Source organism: Anser cygnoides, chromosome 6 (genome assembly GCF_040182565.1).
Source record: "Anser cygnoides isolate HZ-2024a breed goose chromosome 6, Taihu_goose_T2T_genome, whole genome shotgun sequence".
In the NCBI taxonomy this organism is placed as follows: Eukaryota; Metazoa; Chordata; class Aves; order Anseriformes; family Anatidae; genus Anser; species Anser cygnoides.
Genome location: NC_089878.1, coordinates 3,081,419 through 3,107,666, shown reverse-complemented (window position 1 = coordinate 3,107,666; position 26,248 = coordinate 3,081,419). Strand labels below are relative to the sequence as shown.

The 26,248-nt window shown below is 41.1% G+C and overlaps 2 protein-coding genes across 3 annotated transcripts; one reads left to right on the top strand and one right to left on the bottom strand.

Annotated features, from left to right (window-relative positions):
* Positions 1–342: 342 nt before the first annotated feature.
* Positions 343–16,201, top strand: COQ10B (coenzyme Q10B). 2 transcript variants are annotated; one of them, XM_013187611.3, is made up of 5 exons: positions 343–364; positions 6,765–6,911; positions 8,129–8,321; positions 10,557–10,658; positions 13,655–16,201. In XM_013187611.3, the coding sequence occupies exons 2-5, from the start codon at positions 6,790–6,792 to the stop codon at positions 13,820–13,822; spliced, it is 585 nt and encodes a 194-aa protein (XP_013043065.1). In that variant the 5' UTR covers positions 343–364; positions 6,765–6,789; the 3' UTR covers positions 13,823–16,201. The 2 variants fall into 2 exon arrangements, with proteins under 2 accessions (XP_013043065.1, XP_047914395.1); XM_048058438.2 differs by lacking the exon at positions 343–364 and adding an exon at positions 3,611–3,888.
* Positions 16,136–26,041, bottom strand: HSPD1 (heat shock protein family D (Hsp60) member 1). Its single transcript, XM_066999956.1, has 12 exons — positions 25,885–26,041; positions 25,244–25,419; positions 21,826–22,078; positions 21,385–21,467; positions 20,488–20,583; positions 20,080–20,173; positions 19,503–19,671; positions 19,079–19,178; positions 17,926–18,171; positions 17,415–17,589; positions 16,619–16,797; positions 16,136–16,534 (listed from the first exon to the last, which is right to left on the bottom strand). Exons 2-12 carry the CDS (start codon positions 25,415–25,417, stop codon positions 16,382–16,384), a joined length of 1,722 nt encoding a protein of 573 aa, XP_066856057.1. The 5' UTR covers positions 25,418–25,419; positions 25,885–26,041; the 3' UTR covers positions 16,136–16,381.
* Positions 26,042–26,248: the final 207 nt, after the last annotated feature.

The window sequence follows — 26,248 nt, the reverse complement described above, 5'->3', positions numbered from 1 at the left end:
CCCAGACCTTATTCTGATGTGACATACACATATCCCAAGAGCGGGGTTCTTCTGCTTACACCCAAACGCCCAGGTGTTGTGACAGCTCGTTTGTTCTCATTTGTTCTCCCTGCGTTTAGCAGCAGTGAGCAAAAGCTGAGGTAAAACACCAAGGCGGACCACAAAATGTAAGCCAAAGTCTGTCATTGCTTAAGCACACAATACACTAATATTTCATAACATGCAGTGTAACGTGTCATTTTGTATAAACTATTCACTATCACGCAGTTGTACTGTACGCCTGCCAAGTTTCTAATCTTCTCAACAGCCACTGCTACAAGGAAAGTGAAACGGCTTTTTAGCCAACTTGAGAACATCCGATAAGGTAAAACTTAAATTATTTGTGAAAAGGGAGGTAAATGTGTGACACTAAAACTCAGTACTCACAAATCATTCCCATTATTAAACTTCACAGCTTTTTGAAGATTCTCCTAGATAAAGACAAGGTTGTGTGTGTGAACACGTGTGTAAAGATCAGTTGATTTTATGTCTGTCTGTCTTTGCTTTGTAATGCTTAGTTTGCAGAACAATTCAGTGTTTGTAATATTTTATGTAACTACGTGTATCCAAATGTTCCTGGGACCTGCATGTGGAGGTGCAGAGGGTCTTCCCTTTGTGCTATCAAGCTCACGCTCTGCATTCCTAGAAAGATGCACTCATGGGCCACAAAAGGAGATATTTACCGGGCTGCCTAGAGACATGTGAATGTAAGGTTGACGCAGACAGTAACTCCCTACTGCAAGAATTTAATGCACGTAACTATTTTAAGTAACTGTCACATGCTCGGGTTCACCATGAAGATCAATTTGCAGCAACTTGCTCTGGTTTCTTCGGCCTGAGTTCCAACATAAGTTATGGTCAGCAGGATTGCATTCTCTCTGTTTTTAAATGGAACTGAGCTCAGGGATTGCAATCCCAAGGTACACTTTAAAATATTAATTTTGGAGATGCCATTTCCCACACAGAAGGGAGTTCTGTGTTACAAGAGTGAACAGGAATTGTGTTGTGATGAAACACTGTAAAGTGAAATGAGAAAACTGCTTTTTTTTTTTTTTGCTTTTTTTTTTTCCCTCACAAATTCTGCCCAGGGTTCTTTAATTCATGTCTGCCTGTCAAAGCCCTGAATCCCAATATATCTTTGCTTCTGGAACAGTATCTCTATTACATGGCTTCCACAAGAATTGATCAGGGTAACTTAGTGGTTTACCCTTCCCATTTTGACCACTGAGGTTCCGTTCCTCTTTCCCCACATGCACATGTCTTCACGGAGATTACTATGTAGATTGGAAAAAGATTGGATTTAAGAGCCCAGATGCTTTTCAGATTCAGGCTTGTATTCAAGGTACAGGCCTGTGCAGTCTTGTTTTGTGTAACAGATTCAGGTCCAATTTCACGGCTAGCCTAAGCTATCACTAGCTGGCACTGTTGCCAAAAGAAGTATTCAGCCACATGGCCCGTACTTGATTTACCCATTCTATTGTGCCAGTAGAAGTTTCTGGCACTGGTTCACTCAAAGCATCCATGCCTCTAGCTATTCCCTTCTGCTGATCTTCCCAAAATAAATTATTATTTCTCCCGTGTGGAATGCTATAAAGAATTGCATAGTGAACTGACATTATGCAAAAAGCCGCAAAACTAGTTCAAACTCAGTCTTTTGATTGCCCCCAGATCTGTACTCAGCTTCAAGTGCCGTGGACTGTTTCCTGACATTTGTCTATTAAAGATTAGGGCAAACATTCTAAAGCGAAAGAGTAGAAACATTTAACAGAAGCACGTATGTTTCAGCACCAGAGAAACTGAATTCAAGTTTCTCATGTAGTATGAGTGAGGAAAAAATATCATGAACTTAAATCTCTTCCAGATCTAGTTTTGCTTTTGATGTCAAGTGTGCTGAGTGTTAGCACAGCACTCCAGGGCCAGCAGGGAGAGGGTGGCTGGGGAAGGTTGTGCCAGCTGGTGGCCAGCTGAGGGTGGCATGTAGCTGTTTTATACAGAAATTTTGTTGTGGTCATATGTGATGGCTCTTTCTGATGTATCAGAAGTGTTTTACATCCCTCTGGTGTAAATATTAATTTGAGCCACTCTTCCTATCAGAGTTAGTAGATGCAGATCTCTGCAAACAGCAGACACCAAGCAAGTTGTAAGGACTATTTCCGAGACAGACAAATTGGATAAGAAAACAAAACAAAACAGAGTGCCCTCAGGTATCATCTTGTACTTCAGTGCTTTATCCTTCAGTTACTCTAAACGCTAGAAGGCATCAACTCTCAGTGAGGTAATTCCTGATCCAGAGAAACAAGCTGGAACAACTACATAGATGGGCACACTCCCATGGCAAGCAGGAACCAGCAAGAAAGAGCAGCAGAGAACAAGTCTTACGAGGAGCGGCTGAGGGAGCTGGGGTTGTTTAGCCTCGAGAAGGCTCAGGGGAGACCTCATCGCTCTCCATAGGTACCTTAAATGAGGCTGTAGAGAGGTGGGGGTTGGTCTATTCTCCCACATGCCTGGTGACAGGATGAGGGGGAATGGGCTAAAGTTGTGCCAGGGGAGGTTTAGGTTGGATATTAGGAAGAACTTCTTTACTGAAAGGGTTGTTAGGCATTGGAATGGACTGCCCAGGGAGGTGGTTGAGTCACCATCCCTGGAGGTCTTTAAGAGACGTTTAGATGTAGCACTTAGTGATATGGTTTAGTGGAGGTCTTGTTAGTGTTAGGACAGAGGTTGGACTAGATGATCTTGGAGGTCTCTTCCAACCTAGACGATTCTGTGATTCTGAGCTCTGATGGAAGTTACGAAATATGCAGATGAAGTTAGTAACAGGAATTTGAAGTGGGGGCACAGGCTGAGGCTTTTTCGCATTTCTGGTGGGGTTGGTTTTCTCCCACGCTGTAAAACCCAGGTTTTTAAATGTTTCTGGTTTTCATCAAGCTCAGAATGAAAAGCACACTACAGGGCAGCTTATCTGAAAAACACCATGCCCTGACGGGATAAAGAGCTGCTCCAATTAGTTTCAATTATTCAAATTGCTGGTGTTCTGTTTAACAATTAATGTTTTTAACTAATGACAAGACACTGAGATAAGGAAAACTTTTCTGAAGAGAACATAGAACTGGACTTACTCATTTTCTAGAAATAATTTCATTTCAGTGCATTCCGCTACTTTAACTAAAACTTTGAATTTCCATCAAATATAAAACTAGGGTTGCATTTGAGTTCAGGGGACAGTTCAGAGACTTCATTAACACCACAGTCAGGCTGTTTACTGCCTAGCAGTGCACTGCTGTCACATGTTCGAGGTAAGGATATCTGAATATTATGGAGCGTGACTGTCCTCACTCAGTTCGTGCTTCCCAGCCAAGAGCTAGAGCAGCCTGCCTGTAACTAAACAAAGACCTGCAGCTTTATGGAAGGAGGCTTTGCGGGTTCAAACAACTTGTGCCATACAACTTGCAGGACACACCACGAAGCGCAGGACAGCGCAAACACTTAACAGCTGTAGGACAGTTCACCTTGCCGACAACTCCCTCCAGCAGAGCTGTAAGAACGCCTAACGGGGCGATGGGGGCTGAGTCCCTGCGTAGCAGAACTGTCCGGGGCTGTTCCAGACCGTTACGGACCATCGGGGACCGCTATAGGCCCCGCGCGCCGCAGCCCCAGGACGGCCGCGCGCCGCCGGGCCAATGAGCTCGGGCACCTCCCTCCCGCCCCCGCCGCGCCCGTCACGTGCCCGTCCCCGCCCTCGCCCCCCCCCGCGGCCCGCAGGCGGCTCCGGGCCGGTCGGTGCCGGCGGGGCCCGGCGATGGCGCGCAGCGGGCGGGTGCTGGCCGCGGGGCTCGGCGCTACCGGCAGGTACGGGGCGAGGCGGGGGGGCTGGGGGCCCTCGAGCTTCCAGCCGGCCGAGCGAAGCGGGAGGGGCGTTCTGCCCAGGTGCCGCCCCGGAGAGGAGCCGGGCTGAGAGCGGCAGGGGCGGGCGGGTGTCAGGATGGGTCTCGACGGGCAGCACCGGGATCCCCCCGCCTCCCTGCCTGGACTGCCCCCGCGGCTTTAGTGCGCTAGGGGTCTTACCGCCGCCCTCGGAAACGGGGAAAAAGCAGAAAAATTGACACTGGGTCGCGATGTCGAAATGCAAGCAGGCATCCGACGTAATTCTTACTCTGCAGCGCTGTGCTCTATCGTCTCACTTGGACTGTATTTCTTAATTTAAACACGAGGGATACACATTAAGTCTTTGAGATGTAATTGCAGCACTAAAATAGTTCAATTCTGTAAACTAGAATCACTGCTTTAAAAGTAATTTGTTAGAGATGATACGGTTCCAAACTAAGGGCAAAATCCATCACTAGCCAACAGCATCCAGGGTAAAGAAACTTCCTGAGCAGCAGGCTGCAAACTAGTTTTGAGAATGTGTCTAGTGTGAGGTAAAAGAATCCTGGTGGCTGGTTTTAACCCAGCGCACACCGGATCGGAAATGTTGCTGTACTATTTGTAGCCCTGCAGCGCGGTGTGCTTTCATGTGTCGCACTGCCACCAGTGTAGAGTTTGTACCTGTTGTCACCTTGGCGGACCCCTCACTGCGCTGAGCAGCAGGCTTCAAGGACCAAGCTGGTAAATTAGTCTCCTGTGTTCAGGCTTGTTCAGGCTGAGATGCTCACGAGGACACTTGCTGGCAAAGCTCATTTTTTGGGACTCGAACAGCTGTCCACAAAGAATGTGAATAAGATCAGCTCTCATCTCACTGACCATTAACTGGCAATCTGGTAACACCAGCTTCGTGGAAGGAACAGTTGGGATAGCAGTAAGCCCAACTACATGGGTGTGCTCTGACCACTGATTTCAGTCTTTTTATAATTAGGAGTTGGAGATTCCTTTTTTCAAAATATTTTAGTCTTTGGAAATGTAACTATTAAAAATAATCACCACATAGAGATCACGTATACCACACAACAGTAAATGCTTCCTTTTCAGGTCGTGTAAGTCGGATGATACTGTGATCAGTGCCTAAATGTTTAGAGAGAAAGCAGCAAGGACAGGAATTGAATGATGCCAGTAAGAGCAGTATGAGTGGCACTGACTGTGTTACCCTCAGAGTATAATAAAGGAGTGGTAGGCGTGTCTGCATTTAAGTACAGACTTAGCTTTTCTCCTGAGGCCTTCACCAGGTTCACAAAAACATGCGTGACAGTCCACCAAAGTCTCTGCTTTTGTGGTTTCTAGAGAGGTATGCTTTCCTGAACTGGGACCAGGCCCAGCACATTCTTGTAGCATCTGTTTCTCTTCAAATAAAATCTAGAGAGAGACCAAGTCCCACCAGCTCTGTTAACACTATAACCTCTCTTAACCTTCCCTTCCTTGAATGGCAGTGTAACTGCGAAAAGGACTTGATCTTAGAGCAATAACAAAGTACTTGTGGAGATTGTTTTTCAGCCCTGCACTTAAACGTGTATACATAAAACTGCCTGAAGCACTGTGCTGGCATAGCATTACAGTAAGAACAAACCAACAGAAGAGTCCCGACAACAAGTTAGGACAGTGCACTTATAGGTAGCCACAGATGGAGAAAATAATTTAGCTCTCCAGAACAAGGTCTGGTCCAAAGTTCTGAACTCTTTCTATGAATCAGGTTGAGGCAGCTACAAGGTTACTGGCAGGCATCCAGTGTTCCTGTCAAAGCCATGCTTTTCCTTAACAGTCCTGTCCAGTCCAAGTGGAAAAAAACAGACTCTGTCCATATCCTTTGAGATACAATTCCAAACGTTTGCAGAGCTTGCTGTAGAAAGACTTACCAGAATTTGCTGTGCTAGTTTGGTGGCCAGGAAAAAACGGCATCTATCTGTTAGCTGTGTTTAAATAAAATAATAACAAGCAAGCCTTACACCAAGTGGGAAGGTTGGTTCCATTTTTGACCATGTAAATCCAGAAGTGCAGTCCTGATCGTTTAATTACTGACAGAAGATGGCCTAGGTTGCTTTTTAGCTTACATATGTAGAAGCGCTGACAGCAAATAGTGACCTTTTTAACTCCCCGGTGCCAGAAATCAGAACTTTTGAAGCAGCATTTTAGGCAAAATCAGTAATTCAGCATGAGTCCTATTAACCACAATGAATATTTTTTTAGATTTTAGTATAGGTTCAAAACCAGAAAACTGAGATGGAATCTTAGAACTACTAGCATTTCATAAAGCTAAACTGTTAAGTTTTATTTATGAAAACACTGAATCCATGGTTCTGTGTGATATTTTCAAAAGAAAGAAATGGGGATACAATGCAGTTTCTAAAAGGACTTTCAAAATGAAACTTTCCTTATAAGAGAAGGAAGGCAGCAGAGGGATTACTGCAGAATTCTACTTCATTTCTGCAATTGGAAACTTTTCTACTTTTTTGCATGATTTTTCTGGTAAGAAAGCAAAATTAATTCTGCACACTAAGTGCATGAGTCCTGTACGTGAACTCAGGCTGCCACGAAGCCAGTGTTTAATGGGGGCCTTTGTATTTTACTCTGCCAGTTACTTTTCTCGTGACTGGGAGCTATTTTTAGTTTCTCTTAAAGGGGAAAAAAAAAGACTTTTTTTTTTTTTTAAGTTCGCAAACACTTATGAGCCTTTGTTTTTCCATCTAAATTGGATGTTTTCTGGAATGCTATACAACAGACTTTGCATCTCACCTTAATGTGTTGTGATCTATTTTGCTGATAAGAAAGGAGTCTGAAAGGCATTTTCAATGTTGCAGGCACTTGGCTTCCTGTGGTATTCTGATGACCAGAATTTCTTCTCTGCAAGTACCTGTAATGAGCCATGCCTTTTCAAGAAGTTTCTTCAACATTGCTGCACCACTAGTAAATAAAAGAAAAGAATATTCTGAAAGAAGAATTATAGGGTTTGTATAGAAAAATGGAACGATACCTTATGCATTTACAGTTTTCATGTTTGCACTAAAAGTTCAAAGACTGAGCATCCCTGAAGGCACATGTCCCTGAGACTGTGCCCAGGTGGAGAGTAGAAATGAGTTTTAACTTTCAAAATTTTTAGAGATCAGGCTGTCAAGTCAGAAATTGGGTATCAAAAATTTAGGAACCCCATACACCTGCTCCTTGGAAGGAAATAGCAGAAATAACCTTTTTATTTCATGACGAAACAAAAACAACCCTGAAAGGGAAGCATGCATTATTTGTCTGGTGAAATGGGGATAAACCAAAAGGTGTGAAAACTCAATTTTCTCCCATTTCTCAAAAATACGTGCCAATGTTACACTTGCATTATGTTGTACTTCTCATTTGAGATTTGCTTCTTTCTTTAAAAGAAGGAAAATAATTAGTTGTGTGGTGAAGTACGTGCATACAAAAACTCTTTGAAACCCAGTTTGCCTTAAAACTAGTGGAAAATTTCCCATTAATTTAATGAGTTTTGGATCTGCTCCCAGCCTCTAGTCCACAATAGTATGATTTGTTCATTAGGGTTAGTATTTTTTTCATGATGGTTAATATTCGTTTATGTGATAGTTCTTGAACTGCAACAGATTTCATTTAAAAGGAGGCTTTGTCCAATAATACTCACTGTTTTTCTCTTGAAAGTATTTTTTATTGTTTATTTTTTTATTTTTTTGGGGGGGGGGGAGGTCTAAGTAGTGTTCTGTTTAAACCTTTGAAAACAGTCCCCTAGTTTTGTTACACCTTTTCTTGGTAGCTGTGAGGTATGGATTCTTTTGTTCTAAGAAATATCTAAAATCTACCTAAATCAAGACACAGCTACGATGGAAAAACTACTTTTCCATTTGAAATCTAAGCATGCTTACCTAACATTCCTAATATTGCAGAAAGTAGCATGCATCTGGTTCAGTGTTCACTAACTTTACTGCTAGATGCTGTGTGGTGTTTTGCTTTTCTTGTGCGAAGACTTTTACCAGTTTATTACTTTTTTTTTTTTGATCTTAATAGAGTTGCATTTTTAACTTCCAAAAATAGCAGTAGTGTTTTCAGGTGACTGCATGTTCACCATCAAAACTGCCTATGCCACTTATAGTGTCTTTGAACCTTATAATACTGAATTTCTAGTTAAAACACCTTGTAACTGTAACATTTATATTTCTGCTTCCAGATATTCTATGCAGGAAATGTATGCAGTTGTTGCTGTTGTGGAAGATTACAAACTATTTGTGCCATGGTGTAAGAAGTCAGATATATTATCAAAGCGCTCTGGATACTGCAAAGCACAGCTAGAAATAGGATTCCCTCCTGTGGTAGAAAGGTATACATCAGTTGTTACCCTCGTGAGGCCGCATTTAGTTAAGGTAATTTATTATTTTTTTTTTTTTAGCTGTATCTTTCCGTAACTTGTGTGTAAAAATTTAAATATTCCAGGAAGCTCTTTTAAAAACAAAATTAATGCTGGAATTGCTTCCTGTGGCTCAAAACTTGTGTAGCTTTTGTTTAAAGACTATAGGTTACCTGGTGTTAATTTTAATTTCAATGTGCTTTTAAAACATAAGCTGCCAAATAGGGGGAAAAATTGTCTTTTAATTGGCTTTTGCTGGAAAAAAAACCAAGTAGCCATTAATGAAGATATCTATTTGTTGTGTTTTTTTGTTTGTTTTAATTTTGTCCAAGCCTCTCTAAATGCAAAAATAATAGAGACTTAAAGGTTATCTCTTTGTAGCTTCTAGTGCCTTAGCAAAATGATGTCATAATTTTTCTTCTGACAATTCTAACAAGTTTATTTAAGAAGTTTAGGCAGAGGATCTGCTGAAGAGCCTGTTATTCAGTATATTGATGCCATGATAGAAGGATAGATTTCAAGTCCATTTCTTAGAATTAATTTGTACAACAATTGTATTTCTCCTTTCGTTTTTTTCAAGGGTAATAAAGGGAGAAATTTTAAATGATGTCTGGATCTTCCAGCTGCTCATTTATGTTAGAGGTTCAAATCTGTTTGTTAGGAACAGCTCAGAACAGACTCATAAAAACTGCCTCTCCCCCTTCATGCAATTTTGACTATCTTTTGGAATAACTAGTCAAATTACAACAGCTGATTAACCGGTCAAGATAATTGTTTGGGTATCCTATTACATTATTATTTTCTAGGCTTCCATTAACAAGACACTGCATAAAACAGAAATGGGTTTCTTAAGTTTAGGGGAGACATGAATTTGAAAGAATATGCAAAGTGCTTTTTTTCAAGGTACTTATTCATTTTGGAAAGAAAAAAAAATCTCTCCCATTATTAAGGAAGCTCAACAGTTACAATGGAAAAATCTGCATTTTACATGCTGCTCTCCCTTTCTACTCTTCCCTGACAAGACTTTTTATTTTGCACAGCTATCAGTTTGGCTTACCAATTCTTACTCACTGTAATTCTCTCAAAAGAAGAATTCTGGTCTCTGAAAAGACCATGAAAGTGGTGGGGAGAACACTTTAAGTTTCTTCTTCCTAGATTTATTAGCATTTTCTCTGTTGGGATTTTTTTCCTAAACATTTATATCATCTTCACATAACTGGAGGAACATTACCACAAGGAAATAAAATGACCGTGTGTTCGGACTATTTCACTGTCTTCAGAAATAACTCTGGGCAAAGGGAGCTTGCACAGTGGTTTTGTATAGCGGGCTGTTGGTGGTGACAAAATGAGCATGTGTTTGTTGCTTACAGCAGCAGTGCTTGAGCCCTAGAATATCAGGCTGGTAGCAGCAGCTCTTGCTGCTGAGAAGTGTCGAGTGAGTTTTGCTACTTATAAGGCTGGGAGCAAGGGGGACACACTGGCACTTTTCCCATTCTTCCTGCCCTTTTGGCAGCAATGAGAAAAGCAAGCCCAGCTCTTCAGGCCTGTCTGCTCTTCCCTCTACTCCTCCCCTTGCTGTTACAGAAGTAGGGAGGTATTGCATCCCTGCACTGGGCAGAGAAATGGTGGTATTTTTGTGCTGCTGATTTGTCTTTGACGTGGCTTAGCTTATCTGTGCTTTCAAACCACAAGCAAAAGCTATGTATGCTTGCGTTGACAGTAAGAACTGTAAAGAAAGTTTAAAAATAATTACAGCAATTCTCTTTAGTAACTCCAAGCCAATTGAGATGATGTATTTGAATGATTTTTCAAATATATGTATTTCAGTCTTTTTCTATTTAAAATATAGCCACACAAAAATAGTTGTATGTGCCAAAAGCGAAATGAATGAAAATAATAATGAATGAAAATAATAAATGAATTATGAAAATAATGAATGAAATGAATGAAAATAATAACCCTGTTCTCAATTCTGGTAGATATCTTTAACATTATTATGGTATTCTATGCATCATACAAGAGATCTGTTTTATGGCTAAAACCAAAGATCCTTCCCGTAACTTGAAAGGAATTCAGCTCCTTTGCTGTAAGTGACAGTGTGCAAATGGGATCCTTTGCTGGCTGCACTATAAAGAATAATTTTAACTATGCCGTGACCTTCACTGTCTAACAAAATGTGCATGCTTCAGTAATACTGATTTGTCTCATGTAAGAGCCACCCTGTAGCTTGACTTTTTAAACTTTCTTTTAGGCATCCTGCACAGACGGAAGACTATTTAATCATTTGGAAACAGTGTGGCGTTTCAGCCCAGGTATCCCTGGCTATCCAAGGACATGTACATTGGATTTTTCAGTAAGTATTCTAATTAAAACCGCCACATGCTACAAATAGGGTGTATACACACATAAACACTGCAAAAAAGTTAGTTTTAGTCACTACTATCAAAAAGTGTTTTTTTTGCAGTAAGTTTTACAACATGAAAACTGCTACACAGTCATTGAGAGACAAGTCTTCTGTGAGGTGTCCACATATAACCAAACAGTCTAGGGACTGGTATCTCTCACCATACAATTCTCTACATACTAAGATAAGCAAATACAGAGAGAGAAATACTCAACATATTTGTGGACTTTGCTATTTTCTTTAATTACTTTACAACCTACGTGCTTTTGTTATCAGAAAGTAGGTGTTTTCCCATCCATCCTGTTTGGCCTGTAGTTTAATTTCCTGACTTCTAGATTTACTATTTAATGTATTTTACGTCTTACTCCTCCTTCTATAATACCACTGTAACAGCTTTTAGGAGAAATGCTGTCTCTCTACTCTATGATGGGATATCACTGCAGTTCCAAAATACTGCATTTTAAACCCAGTATCTGGTTTAGTCTGTTATTCCTATACAAGTTGCTTTCCTTACTGCGAGTTCTTGCTTTTCAATTTTTTCTTTCATCGCTTATTTTTTCTTACATTGCATGGTGTTAAGGGTGTTGTGTTCAGCACTTAACTAATCTGGGGTTCAGAACAGGCTACAAAAGTACACAGAAATAGGTTGATCCTGTTGTCTTCTGGGATACTGTGCTTTAGAAGTCATTTTTCTGTAGACAGAAAAAGAGCTTTTGGAATATTTGTAAACTGGCACAACTTCCTTGGGTTAATAACTCAAGTTATTGCTGTATTGCACTTCATACAGTTCAACAGTAAAAATGAATCTATAGGCACTTGAAAATACATTTCTGATGGGATTTACTGACTATGCTTACATGTTACTTGCTCGTGATATTTGATTTTTTTCCAGGCAAATCATGACAGTTCCTGCTACTGACTAGTAAGACAGCTTTTTAGCCAAGCCATAAATCAGCTGAGAAAACTCAAATTAAGCAACTGTTTAAGCCCTATTAGCTAAATAGCAAGTTTATGAGGAAAATACTTTTTTTTTTTCCCCTACCAAAGCCATGTTTTGACACTTCAGGTTGAGAATTTCTGTTAAAGAGAGTCAAAACTGGACTTCAAAAGAACATTCTTGCTTTCTTGAGGAAACACTATTAATTCTTGATATCTCATTTACACCATTTTGAGGTAGCAGAAACAAATATAGCCAGCTGAGCAGGGGGCAGGCTTACAACAGCACATACTTAAGGATTCTAACCCTTGCTCAATTTCAACTCGCTGCGTGACTTAGCCTCTGGGCCTACGCAGATAGTAATGATAAACATTTCAAAACCAACTACTCACAACACACTGCACAACTAAGTACTTGGGAGAGACAGGACTGATTTCAAGAATGGTAGTTTGCTTTAGAAAGTGTTACTTGAATTTTAGATGATGCTGGTTTCCTCAGCCTACTGTGTTACTGTTCTGCCAGCCTGGTGGTACATTATATATACACTGAACTTTAATAACACATTTAGTTTCAGTTGCATTTCAGCTCTTAAGTGATTTAACACATAGATTTAAGCACAACGTATTGCTATCTGCAAGCTTCATAAAAACATCTCAGGTTCTTACATAGTTACTGAACATGATGCAACATTTACGATCCCTGCTTTGCAGAGCTCAACATGCTATAAATGTCATCTCAGACTTTGAAAAGGCACATTAATTTTTACTGATGCTTGAGATCAAGTGCAAATGAAGCTACAGCTGGCTTACATTCCACATTAATTCTATACTACTATTCCAGCAATTAATATGCAATACTCGTAAACAATTTGAGATAATACACATTTGCTTCATTTGGCATTTCATCTGCTGATTTCTCAGGTATGATTTAAGTACTTAAATCTCAATCCAAACGACATGCAGTAACAGGAATGATAGAAGGGCAGAAGAAATGCAAGCTGTTTCTTTTCCTGACAACTTTGTAATAATTTCTGGAACCTGTAGAAGGCAAAACTAAATCCAATACCATAGCCTTAGGGTAATGTTCTTAAACTAGACCAAAGGCCAGTACAGCACAAAGTATATTTGAAGGCTATTTGACATAAAAGTGACCTTGCTGTTGTCATCAATTTTTCTTTTAGGGGGTGGAGAGAGAAAGCAAACTCCCTGTGCTCCTGCCCTGTTAACTACTACAGTAGCTTCAGTGTAATTATTAAACTGAAGGATCCAGTAACTAAAAGGGAATGTACAAATCAGTTTGAGCACTGCAGTAGGAGGCCCAAGGACTTGGTACAGAGGACTTATCCGGGACGGTTGGATTCCAAAAGTGACTGCCCATGTCAGGACAGCAAAGGTAGAGGGCAGGAGATGTCTAGGAAGGAGACCGAGCAGACAAAAGCAAATTATAAGCTTCAGTCTGTAAATGAGCATTGTTTGAACATACTGTTAACTACGTCTACCTAGATGGAAAAACTAATTTAAAATGTTGTTACCTAATAGGCAACTATTTCAAGCTGCCTTTAAACCAGTCTTGGGTTTGCTTCATGTTACCTGTAAATCTGCTGCCTTGCTATGCAGGATTTTCTTCAAAATTTTGTCCCTCAAGGGAATTTTATGTGCAGAGTAACTTAGTTACTGTTGTTGGTTTGTAGTTTTTCACTACCCTAAATCTTTTACGTATGTTTTGTGATGTGTCATTTAAGTAACATACAGTTGGTTTAGATAAACGGGAATGATTACATAAGAGAATTGAACAAAATGATTCTTCTAATTGAAAAGAATAGGAAAACAGTCCTCTGAACAAAGAATAAGGCTTTTCTTTACATACACACTCACCTATTGTTCAGTTTTATCTGTTCTTTCTTCTACAACCTACTTGCAGCTTAACTGAAGATTCTTTAATGAAGTTATCTCTAACAGCATTTTATTACAACAGTAAATACAAGACAAAATCTTCTCTGTTTTAACAGATTTCTTTTGAATTTCGTTCACTTCTACACTCACAACTTGCTACGCTGTTTTTTGATGAAGTAGTCAAGCAGATGGTCACTGCCTTTGAAAGAAGAGCATCCAAACTCCATGGCCCAGAAACAAGCATACCTCGGGAGTTAATGCTTCATGAAGTTCATCAAACGTAATGGGGAAAATGTCAACAACCTCCATTATAAACTTGTTTGTACACTCTGTACAAGAAGTGGCATGCTTCTTTTTGGGGCATCTATTTCATATCTGAGCTTTATATGTAATTTTATACTGTACAAAACACGCACATGTTCAGCTAGATCAATGCAGTCTATTCAAGCTGTTATCAAGTGCAATTCAGTGTTATCAGTAACAGACAATTGGCATCTACTGTAACACAAGATAACTCAGGCTGCTGTTTATTAACCTGCCAAACGGTTTCTGTAATCACAGCATAAGCTCTGCCTTATAAAACAAGCTAACATTTTTTCAGTGTTGTAATATATTAACTCAAGTTTAAGTTATTAGTAGCATGAATATAACTTACCAGCATCACCTCAGTCAACTCTAGGCAAGTTAAGGGAGATTCTGACATTTTAGCCTTAAGGAGTAGAGTACAGTGTGTCCAACCTCAACTAGCAGGTGCTTTTGATCCAAATCAATGACAAGGATTAAGTCAGGAGTCTCCAACTACTGTTGAATTCTGACCAGCAACTGTTATAGAAAAAAAAAAAAGCAGCCTTAATGCTGAGTAACAGGTACATATAGTGCCAAGTACAGCAGTTTCAGCTATATCCAGTGGTTCTTAGCTGTCTGGGCTCCAGACACTGTTGTATTTATAGTACATTTGGCAGGCTGAATTTGCCTACCTGCCCATGTTTCACTGTTAGGCATTGTATTGAGGTTATGCTAGATAAATCCCAGCTAATGCAAACAGAGTTCCCAGTTCGAAACACAGTAAACAAATGTCACTTCCGTGAGAATGAGGGCATGGAGGCATCATCTTCTGTACCACATTGTTGTGGAAGGAGGGAAGGAGCTGTCCTCCACTCAGCACAGCATAAATACATCCAAGGACACTTGTCATTCAGTAATGCACAATATAAAGCTAAATCTTAGTTGTCTCCTTTCAGTACCTAACTTCCATGTAAGTATCAGTGCAGTGAGATGGTACCAGCTATCTTAAGCTGATTTTCAGTAGTTCTATTCCTTAGGTTAGTACTCTTTCCAGTCTCCAAAGAAACCCAAGTGAATAGGTTAGAATAAATTTAGTATCCTCTCTACGCACCTTCTTAAATTACAGAAGGTCATGACTGAATTAGGTGAAGCTTCAGGTGTATTTCATAGCTGAAGCCAGTCTGCTCTTCCAAAGCATCTGAATTGATGTGGTTACTACAGAATAGGTGGCAATGTACTACATAACATAGTAAGTTTCAGGATATAGACTGCCCTGCAGCAGTCTCAGAGCATTTACACACTTTCCCAGAAGAAGCAATTAAAAATTCATATAGGATGTGTGAAAGATGGTTCTTAGTTGTAGACAGTTGGGGAAATTCACAGCTGGATTAAGACATCAGTTTTAAAGCACCTAGGAAGTTGTGAAACAATTTTCTGTACTGAGACAATGAAAGAAAAACATACATGAGTTTGGGAACACCATTACTTGTGTTTGCAAAATGGAGTTGGGAAGCAGAGAGAAAAGACGTTACACATTAGGGTTATTAGCTATGTCAAGTCAGAAAACAGTAGGTGGCATTCAAAGCTGTCTTTAAGTATGAAACCACATCTACTGCTGACAATTTAAATATAATTCAGAAAGCTGGAAGACTGCAGGTGTCAAACCACAGAGATAACTACATAATATACCCAAGCAAAAGTAGTATTTAAGAAACTCAGAAGTCTTTCTTAGCTAAGGCAACTTACCTGTTTCATACCCTCAAGGCACTTGCCCTCCCACAGTACTGTGAAAGATTCAGTTAGCCTGTTCAAGCATGTGCAACGAGCAATATGGAAAGGGCAAAATAAAGTCACTGCATGTGCCTTGTTTCCACAGCATTGTTTAATATTGCAAAGAAGTATTGTGTCAGCTCAGCTTAGGTACTTCTTACCAAAATTTAAGTCACTTGTATTTCCGATTAACATTTTTGGCAGAGGAATGTTTCTTGGAGAGAAATGTCCTCCAGTTTTTCCAAGCATGAGTTAGATTTCTACTATATCTTAGAAGTGGGCTATCAAGTTTCTCCCAGAACTATGGCTGTGTGTACAGATAAATAAGGTGATACATTTCATAATTTTTGAGCAGGTTGTTTTATTACATAAAGGTCACATAAGTGTATATTTGTCTACTTTGTACACAATTGTCTAGTCTCACGCACAGTGGCTTCCAAGTTCTTCCTAGTACTGGCAAGCACCAATAAATTCTGAAACAGAATATCAAGTGCCTTAATTAAGTTTAAATCAGGACCTTGGTAGATGGATCTTGCACCCAGTTATCAGGAATGTACAAATGTCTTTATTCAAAAAATACAAAATAAATTATCTGTAGGCATGGACAATGACTGTAAACAATTACATGTGTGTTAAATGAAATCCAGTAACTGATGGTTACAGTGATTCTTTTGAACACCAGCCTCACTTCAGTCACTATCCATCCTCTTCCACTGACATCTGAAGTTTTTAAGTAAGAACTGTCAGTCTTAAACAGCAGAGTTCATGATGCATCAGTATCCCAGGAATTAGAACATGCCACCTCCCATTCCTCCACCCATCCCACCCATTCCTCCCATTGCTGGCTCCTTTTCTTCTTTAGGAACTTCAGTCACTACTGCTTCTGCTGTTGATAAGAGAGAAGCAACACCTGCAGCATCCATCAGAGCTGTTCTCACGACCTGAAGATAGGAAAGAAATAACTTAGTACCTGTTTACTATCCTGTGAAGTGGGAAGAAAGAAAGCTAAGACTATTTCAGGTTACCTTCGTTGGGTCTATGATTCCTTTTTCTACCATATTTACAAAGTCCCCAAGCATTGCGTCATAGCCAACTTCTGATGGACTCTGCAGTATTTTTTCAACTATTAATGATCCTTCAACACCCGCATTCTTTGCAATAGTCATTGCTGGAATTTTCAGTGTTCTTTTTATTATTTCAATGCCTGTAAGGAAAAAGATATTTAGCGTTACGTATCACATACACTCCTATTGCCAAGGCACAGATTTATGTGCTGGAGATTAACACAGTAAGTAAGATCAAACCATCTGAGGAAGAACATGAGCTTTTTTTTTTTTTTTTAAAATTACTTCCAGGGAAATAAAATTCCTGACTGCTTGACATTTGTCAACAAATGAAATCACTGTGAGGTATTCGCAGAAGTTTTACAAGTAGTACTATTTTATTTATTTATATTAATTTTTTGAACATAGCATAAAGCCATCTTCCATTTGATTTGCCACAATGTCTTTAGCATTCTTAAATTTTATGTCCATCTGCAATGGTTGTAACAGTCAACTCAATTCTTCTCTTAATGGCTTCTCAGTTGTTGGCAGAGGATACTGCTGCTTTATTTTTATTGGCTCTTTCACATCCAAGTTAGGGATGCAATGAGAGCTCCTTCTTACTGTAAAGCAGACACTGCCATACTGAAGGGATGTGAGGTTCGTAAGATCAAGTAACTAAACTCACTGAAAACAGCCTGTATTTAATTCTATAGAGCCTTAGGACAGATAACATCTATTTATAACACTTCTACACAAACATTTGAAATTTACTTACCAATTTTCTGATCTTCGTTGGCCGGAGTTAAAGCGTCTAATGCTGGAATGCAGCGAAGCAGTGCGCAGCCACCACCTGGAACAATGCCCTCCTCTACAGCAGCGCGGGTCGCATTCAGGGCATCCGTAACTCTGTCTTTCTTCTCATTTACTTCAACATCACTGGTACCGCCAACCTGCAAGCAAGCCACATGTCAAGGTCTGCATGAGGAGCCTGGCTAGGAGAGCACTGCTACAGAATTACTGCCACAAAATGGAATAACTCTTAATGCCGAAGTGTAGCACTGCAATAAGCCAAATTCCTTATCTGAATCAGTTGGTAAGATTATGAGAGAAACAAACAGTAGGAACTTAAATCAGCAATAAAGGACTGATAAAGGAAGTCCATTAGCACTTACGTATCACTTCCTGTCTCACAAGTGACTAAAGAATGCATTAGTGGAAGACAGATTTGAAAAAAAACCTCTTTAATAAATTAGTATGTTTTACTCCTAAGAAGTTTCAGTTCTCACCTTCAATACTGCTACTCCATCAGAGAGTTTGGCCAACCGTTCATTCAGCTTCTCTTTTTCATATTCACTGGTGGTAACTTCTAGCTGTTCAATGATTTCTTGAATACGTTTTTCAATTTGAGCCTTTTCACCCTTACCCTTTAGGAGCATGGTGTCATCTTTTGTCACAATGACCTCTCCAACTTTACCAAAGTCATGGGGCTGAATATCTTCTACATTTAGGTTCAAACCTTCTTCTCCAAACACCTGAAACGAAATGAGAAGTTGGAATTCACAGCTTCACCGTACATGAAATCACTATTTATAGACAGATGAACACATACAGCAGTGTGACAGTACAAAGCCACCATACTATTGCAGCTAAGTGGAAGGAAGCTCCTCCCTTCTCCTAACACAGGCTAGGCAAGCAGGTACCTCACAAATTGGCCCTCACTGAAGAGAGAATCGCAAGCTTTTAATTCGTGACTGACTAATATAACTCACTGATTTAACATGGCTGGATAGTTAGTTGTGTTACAGGTTCATCCTTGCATTTAAGAAAGTTAAGGATACTGGCAAAAAAAAGTTAACTTTAAACGGGTTTGCTGTTTTTGTTATTACTGTTTAAGCTAAATGAAGCACGAGATATCAATTTCAACAACCAGCTTTGGATCCCAGTATCATGCTATGATTTTGAAGCACATATGAAAAAGCTGTACAAATGAACACTAACAAGTATATCAGCTATTCTGAATCTGAGGGACTAAAACTCAACATTAGCATGAAGTAAGAAGACATCCTCCAGTCTTTTCCAAACATTTAATAGAATTGTATTTGTTGACTCAGGTCTGAGCACTTACGAGACCACCAGTTTTGTACGAAGGCCAGTAAGCTTTGCTATTTCTCTCAAGGAGTTTCCTTCATGTTCCTTCTTAACAAAATAGAACGCTGCAGGGATATTCTGCATGTGACTTGAGTCAGTGAAAACAACATATTACTCATGGTTGGTTAGAGCTGTATTATTACACAACCATGTATAGTGATAATTGCTAAGTCCAAACCCTAGAGTTACTGTTACATTTCTCAAGAAACAGCCCGCAACAAAGCCAGTACTAGCTATGGACCTAAAACTAAGTTCTTTACAGCATTAGCTGATTAGAACATCATTACTTACAGCACCACCTGTAGCAATTGCCATATCCTTAAGCTGGTTTTTCCTGTTGTCACCAAAACCTGGCGCTTTTACAGCAACAACCTGAAGACCAACCTTCAATCTGAAGAGAAGAATTCAATGAGCAACATTTCAAATGCTTTCAGAGAACAAGTTTAGTTATTAAAACACATTTTGGTACAATTCTACCAGTCAAGCAAACAGGGACTTTCACGAACTGAGCTTAAGTTGCTAAAACAAGTAGCTAGAAAACCAGTAAAATTCTGTCCCAACCAACGTGAAGCACGGCTACTGGAGTTGCTGTTTCTTTAGTATTGGTAAGATTCAAACACATACATTTGTATGCATTCCTTTAAAAGGATGAAAACACACGAAAAAGCAGTATTTGTTGTTGTAGAAGTCTAGAAGTATGAATTTTAAACCTTACCTGTTCAAGACTAGAGTGCTAAGAGCTTCTCCATCAACATCTTCAGCAATAATAACCAAAGGCTTGCGGTGACCATTGGCAATTTCAAGAGCTGGGACTATGGACTGTACACTAGAAATTTTCTTTTCACTGATTAAAACATAAGCATCCTGGAATTCACATTTCTGCCCTGGAGAAACAATATGCAATATCTGAACTATCTGATTATAAAAAAAATACACCATGCATTCTCTAAAATTTAGGCAGCAACTTTGGAGCTATGTTGTACTTTCTGAGTGCATTAAAATAGATTTTCTTCAAGACTCCACTTCCAATTCTACGTTGTCTGGAGCACAGCAGCGCCAGCTTGATGTTAGCACAGACACTGTTCATGCTAAACAGAAAAGGGGTGGTGGTGGGGCATGCAGCTAAGAAGAGTCCAAGTTTTTACCAGGAGGTTTAAGTTTCTGATGGGGAAGGATCCCACTGTCCTGTTACCACGGTGCGTAGCATAACAAAGCCTTTACAGTAAGCACCATTATTTTTAACTACTAGAGATCTATTATAAGGTACTTGACATGCATTTTTGTTAACTCACCTTTGGCTGTATTAATAAAATAAGGAGAGATGTAGCCTCTGTCGAATTTCATACCTTCAATGATTTCCAATTCATCATTTAGAGTTTTTCCATCCTGTTTAGATGCAAGAATCCCAACATTAAAAATCTCTTATTTACTACGAAAAGATCAAGTATATTTTTAGCATGCTATGCACAACAGAATGAAAGCCTCTACATGAGGCATCTGATTCACATGCTCTCCCTCAAAAGAAAAAAGATTGTAAGAACACTGGGAACAGTGATACCACCCTGAACTAAGAGACCAAAGGAGTTAGGGATGGCACTGTACAAGAGCAGCAGGAGCTACATCACGTGCCACAAAAGCCAGCCCTAGCTGGAAAAGGGACAGTCATTTTGCACTTAGTGCATAAGCTGGCTAACTCTCACCTTGACAGTGATTACACCTTTTCGTCCAACCTTCTTCATCGCATCAGAGATTATATTACCAATTTCCTGATCTCCATTTGCTGATATTGTGGCGACCTGAAACAGTAAACCGCTTAAATTCATTTCACAATAAAAGTGATTGATTTCCTTACTAAAACAACAACAAAAAACATTTTCTGTTCTAATACTGCTTGACAAGATATGGCAGCTGACCAGCACATCCACACCAGAACTATGTTAGAACAACGAACAACTTTTGGGCAGCTCAAGCATATGCCATATTCCACATGCTGAGCACAGACAGGTCATCTGCATCTGCAGCCCCAGGAAGAAACCAGCCCTGAAGGCCTACGCACCCACATCAATGTGAGCCTCCTACAGCAGATCCAAAAGACTTCTGGAAATCTGCCATCACCTCCTATCCACAAATACATCTTTGGTCTCTTCAATTTTTCCCAAGTAAGCAAATTTATGTTTTATGACCCCATTTTGCAATCAAACTGGATGAGAAAAACTGCCTACTTCCAAACTAACAGAAAGCTAAACGTAGAATACTGGGTGTTTTAAGTAACTCAAAAAAATGAAGGTGTTACCATGAAGGTCGTTCAGTGAAACATATTTCAAATCTTAACATGTAAAGACAAATACTCCATTGCCATGTCACAGAATGGCTCAGGTTGGAGGGGACCTTAAAGACTACCTGGTTCCAACCCCCTGCCATGGGCAGGCACGCCACCCACTAGGATCACGTTGCTCAGGGCCTCATCCAACCTCATCTTGAACACCTTCCAGGGATGAGGCATCCACAAAATATACCCCCCAACCCAGCTCAACTGAACCCGACTTCACAAAACTTAAGGGTTTTTTTGTTGTTTTTCTTTTTTTTTTTTTTTTTACCTGTGCAATTTCTTCTGGAGTTGTAACTGGTTTAGACAGCTTCTTCAGTTCAGCTATGACAGCATCAACTGCGAGCATCACCCCTGAAGATGAACAGGATACTTGTCAGTGATCAAAAAATTTATACAGCACAGAAAAAAAGGTTCCAATCCAAGAAGTCCACATTGCAAAAATCCATTAAATTTGTATGTTCAAAACCAAGTGACTGATAGCTCACATATACTTAGCAATCATCTTTTAGAGTTGGTGTGACATACTTTCAGTCATGATCAAAAGTTATTTACAGTAAATTCATACACTAAGCAGAAATTAATTAAATGCAAAAATGGATTTAAATAGTCTGCCCATGACAAATTAATTTTTCTGTTTTATAGGCAATGCACGAAAAAATATTTAGAAAAAAAGCCAGTGATTAAACTTTAAAAACAAGGAAAACATTACCTCTCCTGATTTCCACTGGATTAGCTCCTTTGCTGATCTTCTCGAAGCCTTCCTTGGCAATAGCACGCGCGAGTACCGTTGCAGTAGTGGTACCATCTCCTGCTTCTTCATTTGTGTTGTTGGCAACATCTTGAACTAACCTGGCTCCGATATTTTTGTATTTGTCTTTCAAGTCAATTGCCTTTGCTACTGTTACACCATCTTTTGTCACTTTGGGACTTCCCCAGCTTTGTTCAATAATAACTGTTCTTCCCTAGGGAGATGAACAAATTTTAAATGAAAGCCATGCAACCCACAGCACATTACTGCAACACTTCAACTGTAAATGAAAATCCTCTTGAGCAACCACAGATGAACAAAAGTATCACTTTGCATACACCTTTCAGTTTGGATTTTCCACAAGTACATACACATCCCAAGTTTGGCAAAACTGGGAAAATGGTTTGATGGTTTTGTATTTTCACAGAAGGAAGCTTTCAGTGAATCCCCCAACCATGATGGTTAACATCATAGACTCAAAGTCTGAAATTAAAATAAGACTGGCCTTACAATAAATAAATAAATAAATAAAAAGTAAAAAGTGTCGAGATTCACTTTAACATATTTTCCCCTAAAATTAACAAGAATACATTAACATAAAATTCTGCAAAACTTCCTTCAAATCACAATAAAAAGCATATGATTGAGAAACAGCAATAGAAAGTTCAATTTTTTGCATGTTCTGAAAAAGAGCTGTCTTGCAAACATCAGTGGTTAGCAAACAGAACTGAAAACGACATATAAATATGTTCAAATGTGTTGCATTACCTTCTCAAAAATTGCCTGCCCTTGCATTCAGCTAGAAAGCTGGAATATCCTAAACAATATACAAAGTTGATGTGGAACATTATGGTCTGTGCAGGGAACACAGGGTAGATGCACCCTCTCACAAAGTTCCCCAGATGAATTCAGTAGCTGCCCCAGTCAATCATGCTCTTTGAGTTTTAGTGGGAAAGAGCAGAAATGGAAGCAGCCACTTCTCTCCCACTGCTGCCCTAACGCTCTTCAGCTATCCTGCCAGCTGGAGCAGTTGGAAGAAGGAAAGGGAGATCCAAGGCCCCAGCTCACCCCGGTCACTCCCAGCTGATCCTGCACTGTCCCCTCACCTGGCCTGTCAGGCCCAACTCAGAGCTGAGCATGCTGGCTCCTGCTGAAACACCGCTGTAGCTGATCACATGCCAGTGTGGCTCTGGCTCAGAGCAGAGCTTGAATGGCAAGCCAAGCTGTCTAAGAATTTGGACAGAGCATGCTGCCACTATGGTGCACCGTGGTCTCACCTGCACAGTGCCCACTCACATCTGCCTCAGTGATTTAACTAACCTTGGACTGCTGCCATGGAAGAGACTATAGTACAGCTAGCCCTAGAAACTACAGAAAAAAGAAATGTTGAGCTTTAGTTACTAACTTTGAACTCATGAGAGTTTGCATATTGTTAGTTTTCTCCTATAAAACAATCATGGCAAATTATTACTTAACATGATTTCTTACTGCTACTTCATTTGACCTGCACTATTCAAAATCTAAAAGTGGTTCAAGAACAAGAAGACCTCGGTGGACACTGATACTGATAAGCTCCTCTTCACATAGTCCCTCCTCATGTTGCTTAATTTTTCTTCTATATTTTGTCTTGTTCTTATTCCAAAGGCGTTTGGTAGGTACGAGGTGAGTGGCAGAACAACATCTGCTTATATCCCATCACATTAACCAGCTTACACTCAAAGAGATGCTTTGTGTTTCTGAACCAAGGAATGCCAGCCATAAATACAGCCGCATTTTGAATGGTCCTGCATATCAAGAATCACAATGACAAAGCAACTGGCCAGTTGGCAGCAGTATCAGATGATTGTGTAAGACTGTAAACCAACTTCTTTAAATACAGAACAGTTCAAAAGGGAAGTTTCCTCACAAGTGTGGTAGTTCTTAAAAAATGCTGGAGGCTGAACCAGGTATTACAGTACAACCTCTAAATCTCTGTAAATGCACAGAGAACAGTCAATAAAAGTGGCAATGCTGGAACAAGAAATCCACAAGGTTGCAGAAAGTTGCATCAGGAACTGCCCTTTGAGCAGTACATTAAAATCATGCTTAGACGTTCACAACATTGCCTGAGGCAAAGACAAGTTATATCAACTGACTGCACTGCAACTTTATTCCCTTCTGCAGAACTGTGCTTATGGGAAGCAGCTGTAGTTTGCTGACATCACTGTTCCTTAACCTTCACCTTGCTCAGTTTATGGCATTTCTGTCTTTCAATAAAGCTAGTTAGGCTCCAAAAATGTGCAAAGAATAATTTCAGAGAGGCCAAGCAGCCTTGACAAGATCTACCACGCACACGCTGTTATCGTATGTGCTGAACCTCCTACCTTCATTTCATTTAGTCTACTTTATTTCAAATATATCATTTCAAAGTTGTACTTAAAGTTGACAAACTAGAAGCTTCAAAGAGCTGAACTGTGCCTTTGTTAAAAGCTTCCACAAGTATTCTGAGATGTAGTGAGCATACTTTAGAGAACAGACAAAACAGTCACTATGTTAATCCTATCAAGAAGCTAAAGTGATTCAATGTAACTAATTAAAAAGCCTCAAAAGCTGCAGAACTGCAGCTTGCAGGTACTTCACCACTATCCCACCCACCCCACTAACACCCGGTCACTACTACCTACTACCTAAATTCCAAAGAAACCATTACAGACACACCACTTGGAACAGATATTCCTACGAACCTGAAAAAAATCAATGTCTCTTCCTTAAAAAGGAGCCTTGTTTCAAGCCTTACTGCATGCTGTATGACTATGCAGAATATAACAGCTAGCTTTCAAAACAGCCTAAAACTTGAAGGGAATCAGACTACAATTTGCCCTACAGGCAACATAAAATGAAGGCCACTACCATGAATTTTCACTTAAGCTGGTAACATTTACCAGTCAACCGAAAACTCAACATTATGCTTTTAGTACTTCTACTTTGTTACTTCTAGAAGGCAAAACTATACAAAAAAATATTTCATATTTCAAAGAAATAGAACTAATTTAACTACTTATGTTGTGAGTCGGATTAATTATCTACTACATTGTTACAGGCTATCAAATGAGCCAGAGTAACTAGTCATGCATGCCCCCTTGACCTATTTTATTTCAAACCGTTCCCAATAACGTGCAGCACCTTCCACAGTGTTCAGATCCATCTTACTTTGTGCCCGTGGGGAGGTGACTGAATGAGAATATGGCTGCCTGCAGCTGCCTGCCCATGCCCCTGCAGCTCCGTTACAGGCACACAGATGGGAATAACACAGCTCCACCTAGGAAAAACTGTTCTCTATCTATCTGTTTTCAGCCAGACCAAAGCGTTAACACAAAACAAATGCAAAGTCTTTGCTTACCTTTGGCCCCATGGTGACTGCTACAGCATCTGCTAGGAGGTCTACTCCTTGGAGCATAAGAGCTCTGGCATCTGCTCCGAACTTCACATCTTTGGCATACGCTCGCGTTAGGTGGGGGGCGAGTGCTCTGGACACTGGCCTCATCTGACGGAGCACTGCAGGTAAACGGAGCATGGCTGCAAAACGAAAAAGAAAAAAAAAAAAGCAAATAACTGTCAGGTTTAGCAGAGCCAGTTCCCGAACAAGAACAAGAGCAGAAGCCCACCGCAGCCAACCCAGTGCTCAGGGCCCCGAGGCCCCGGCGGCCGGCCGGGCCACGCCGCCTCGCAGGACACGCGCCGCAAGGTCAAGCGCCGCTCGCCCCCTGCCGCCAGCCGGGCCGCGCTGCACGGCCGCGGGGCCGCCAGCCCCACGAGCCCCAGGAGCACCAGGACACCCCCGCCGACACCCCCCCACCGCCCTTGCCCCTGGCCCCAGCCGCGTTCCGGAGCCGCCGCCAGGCCTCACACACGCGGTTTGCCCCCCCCCCCCCCCGTAACGGCCGCCCGGCGCGCGCCCCCTCAGGACGTTAATGGCCACCCTGAGGGCAGCTGGGGCTGAGCGCAGCCCCCAGCTCCCCCGGGCCGCGTCCCGGCTCTCACCGGCGGGGCCGTGCGGGGCAGGCGGGCAGCGTGCGGGTGCTGTGCGCGCGGGGCGGGCGGCGCTCAGCTCCCGCTGCCTCGGCCCCGCCCCTCGCCGGGCGCCCGCCCACGGCGGGCCCCGCGCGGCCGGGCCCGGGAACCTGCATGGCCGGCCCGGCTCAGCCCTGCGCGCCGCAGCCTCAGGGGCTCCGGGGCGCCGTGCGCATGCGCGCCGTGCCCCGGCACAGAGGGTGCAGGTTGCGGGGCCCGGCGGTTCCAGAACGTTCTGGAACGCTCGTGCCCGCCCGGGGTCAGGGGGCGGCTCCGCCTCGCTGCCGGACCGCCGCTGGGCCCCGCCACCGGCCGGGCGTTGCACGGCCCCTTC

Coding starts and splice junctions, on each gene's coding strand:
- COQ10B (XM_048058438.2), top strand. CDS start 3,839: ATGGCGCGCAGCGGGCGGGTGCTGGCCGCGGGGCTCGGCGCTACCGGC. Junction 8,322..10,556: donor TGAGGCCGCATTTAGTTAAG/GTAATTTATTAT, acceptor ACTTTCTTTTAG/GCATCCTGCACAGACGGAAG. Junction 10,659..13,654: donor CATGTACATTGGATTTTTCA/GTAAGTATTCTA, acceptor CTGTTTTAACAG/ATTTCTTTTGAATTTCGTTC.
- HSPD1 (XM_066999956.1), bottom strand. CDS start 25,417: ATGCTCCGTTTACCTGCAGTGCTCCGTCAGATGAGGCCAGTGTCCAGA. Junction 20,174..20,487: donor AAGGTGTAATCACTGTCAAG/GTGAGAGTTAGC, acceptor GCATCTAAACAG/GATGGAAAAACTCTAAATGA. Junction 16,535..16,618: donor GAATCATAGACCCAACGAAG/GTAACCTGAAAT, acceptor TCCTATCTTCAG/GTCGTGAGAACAGCTCTGAT.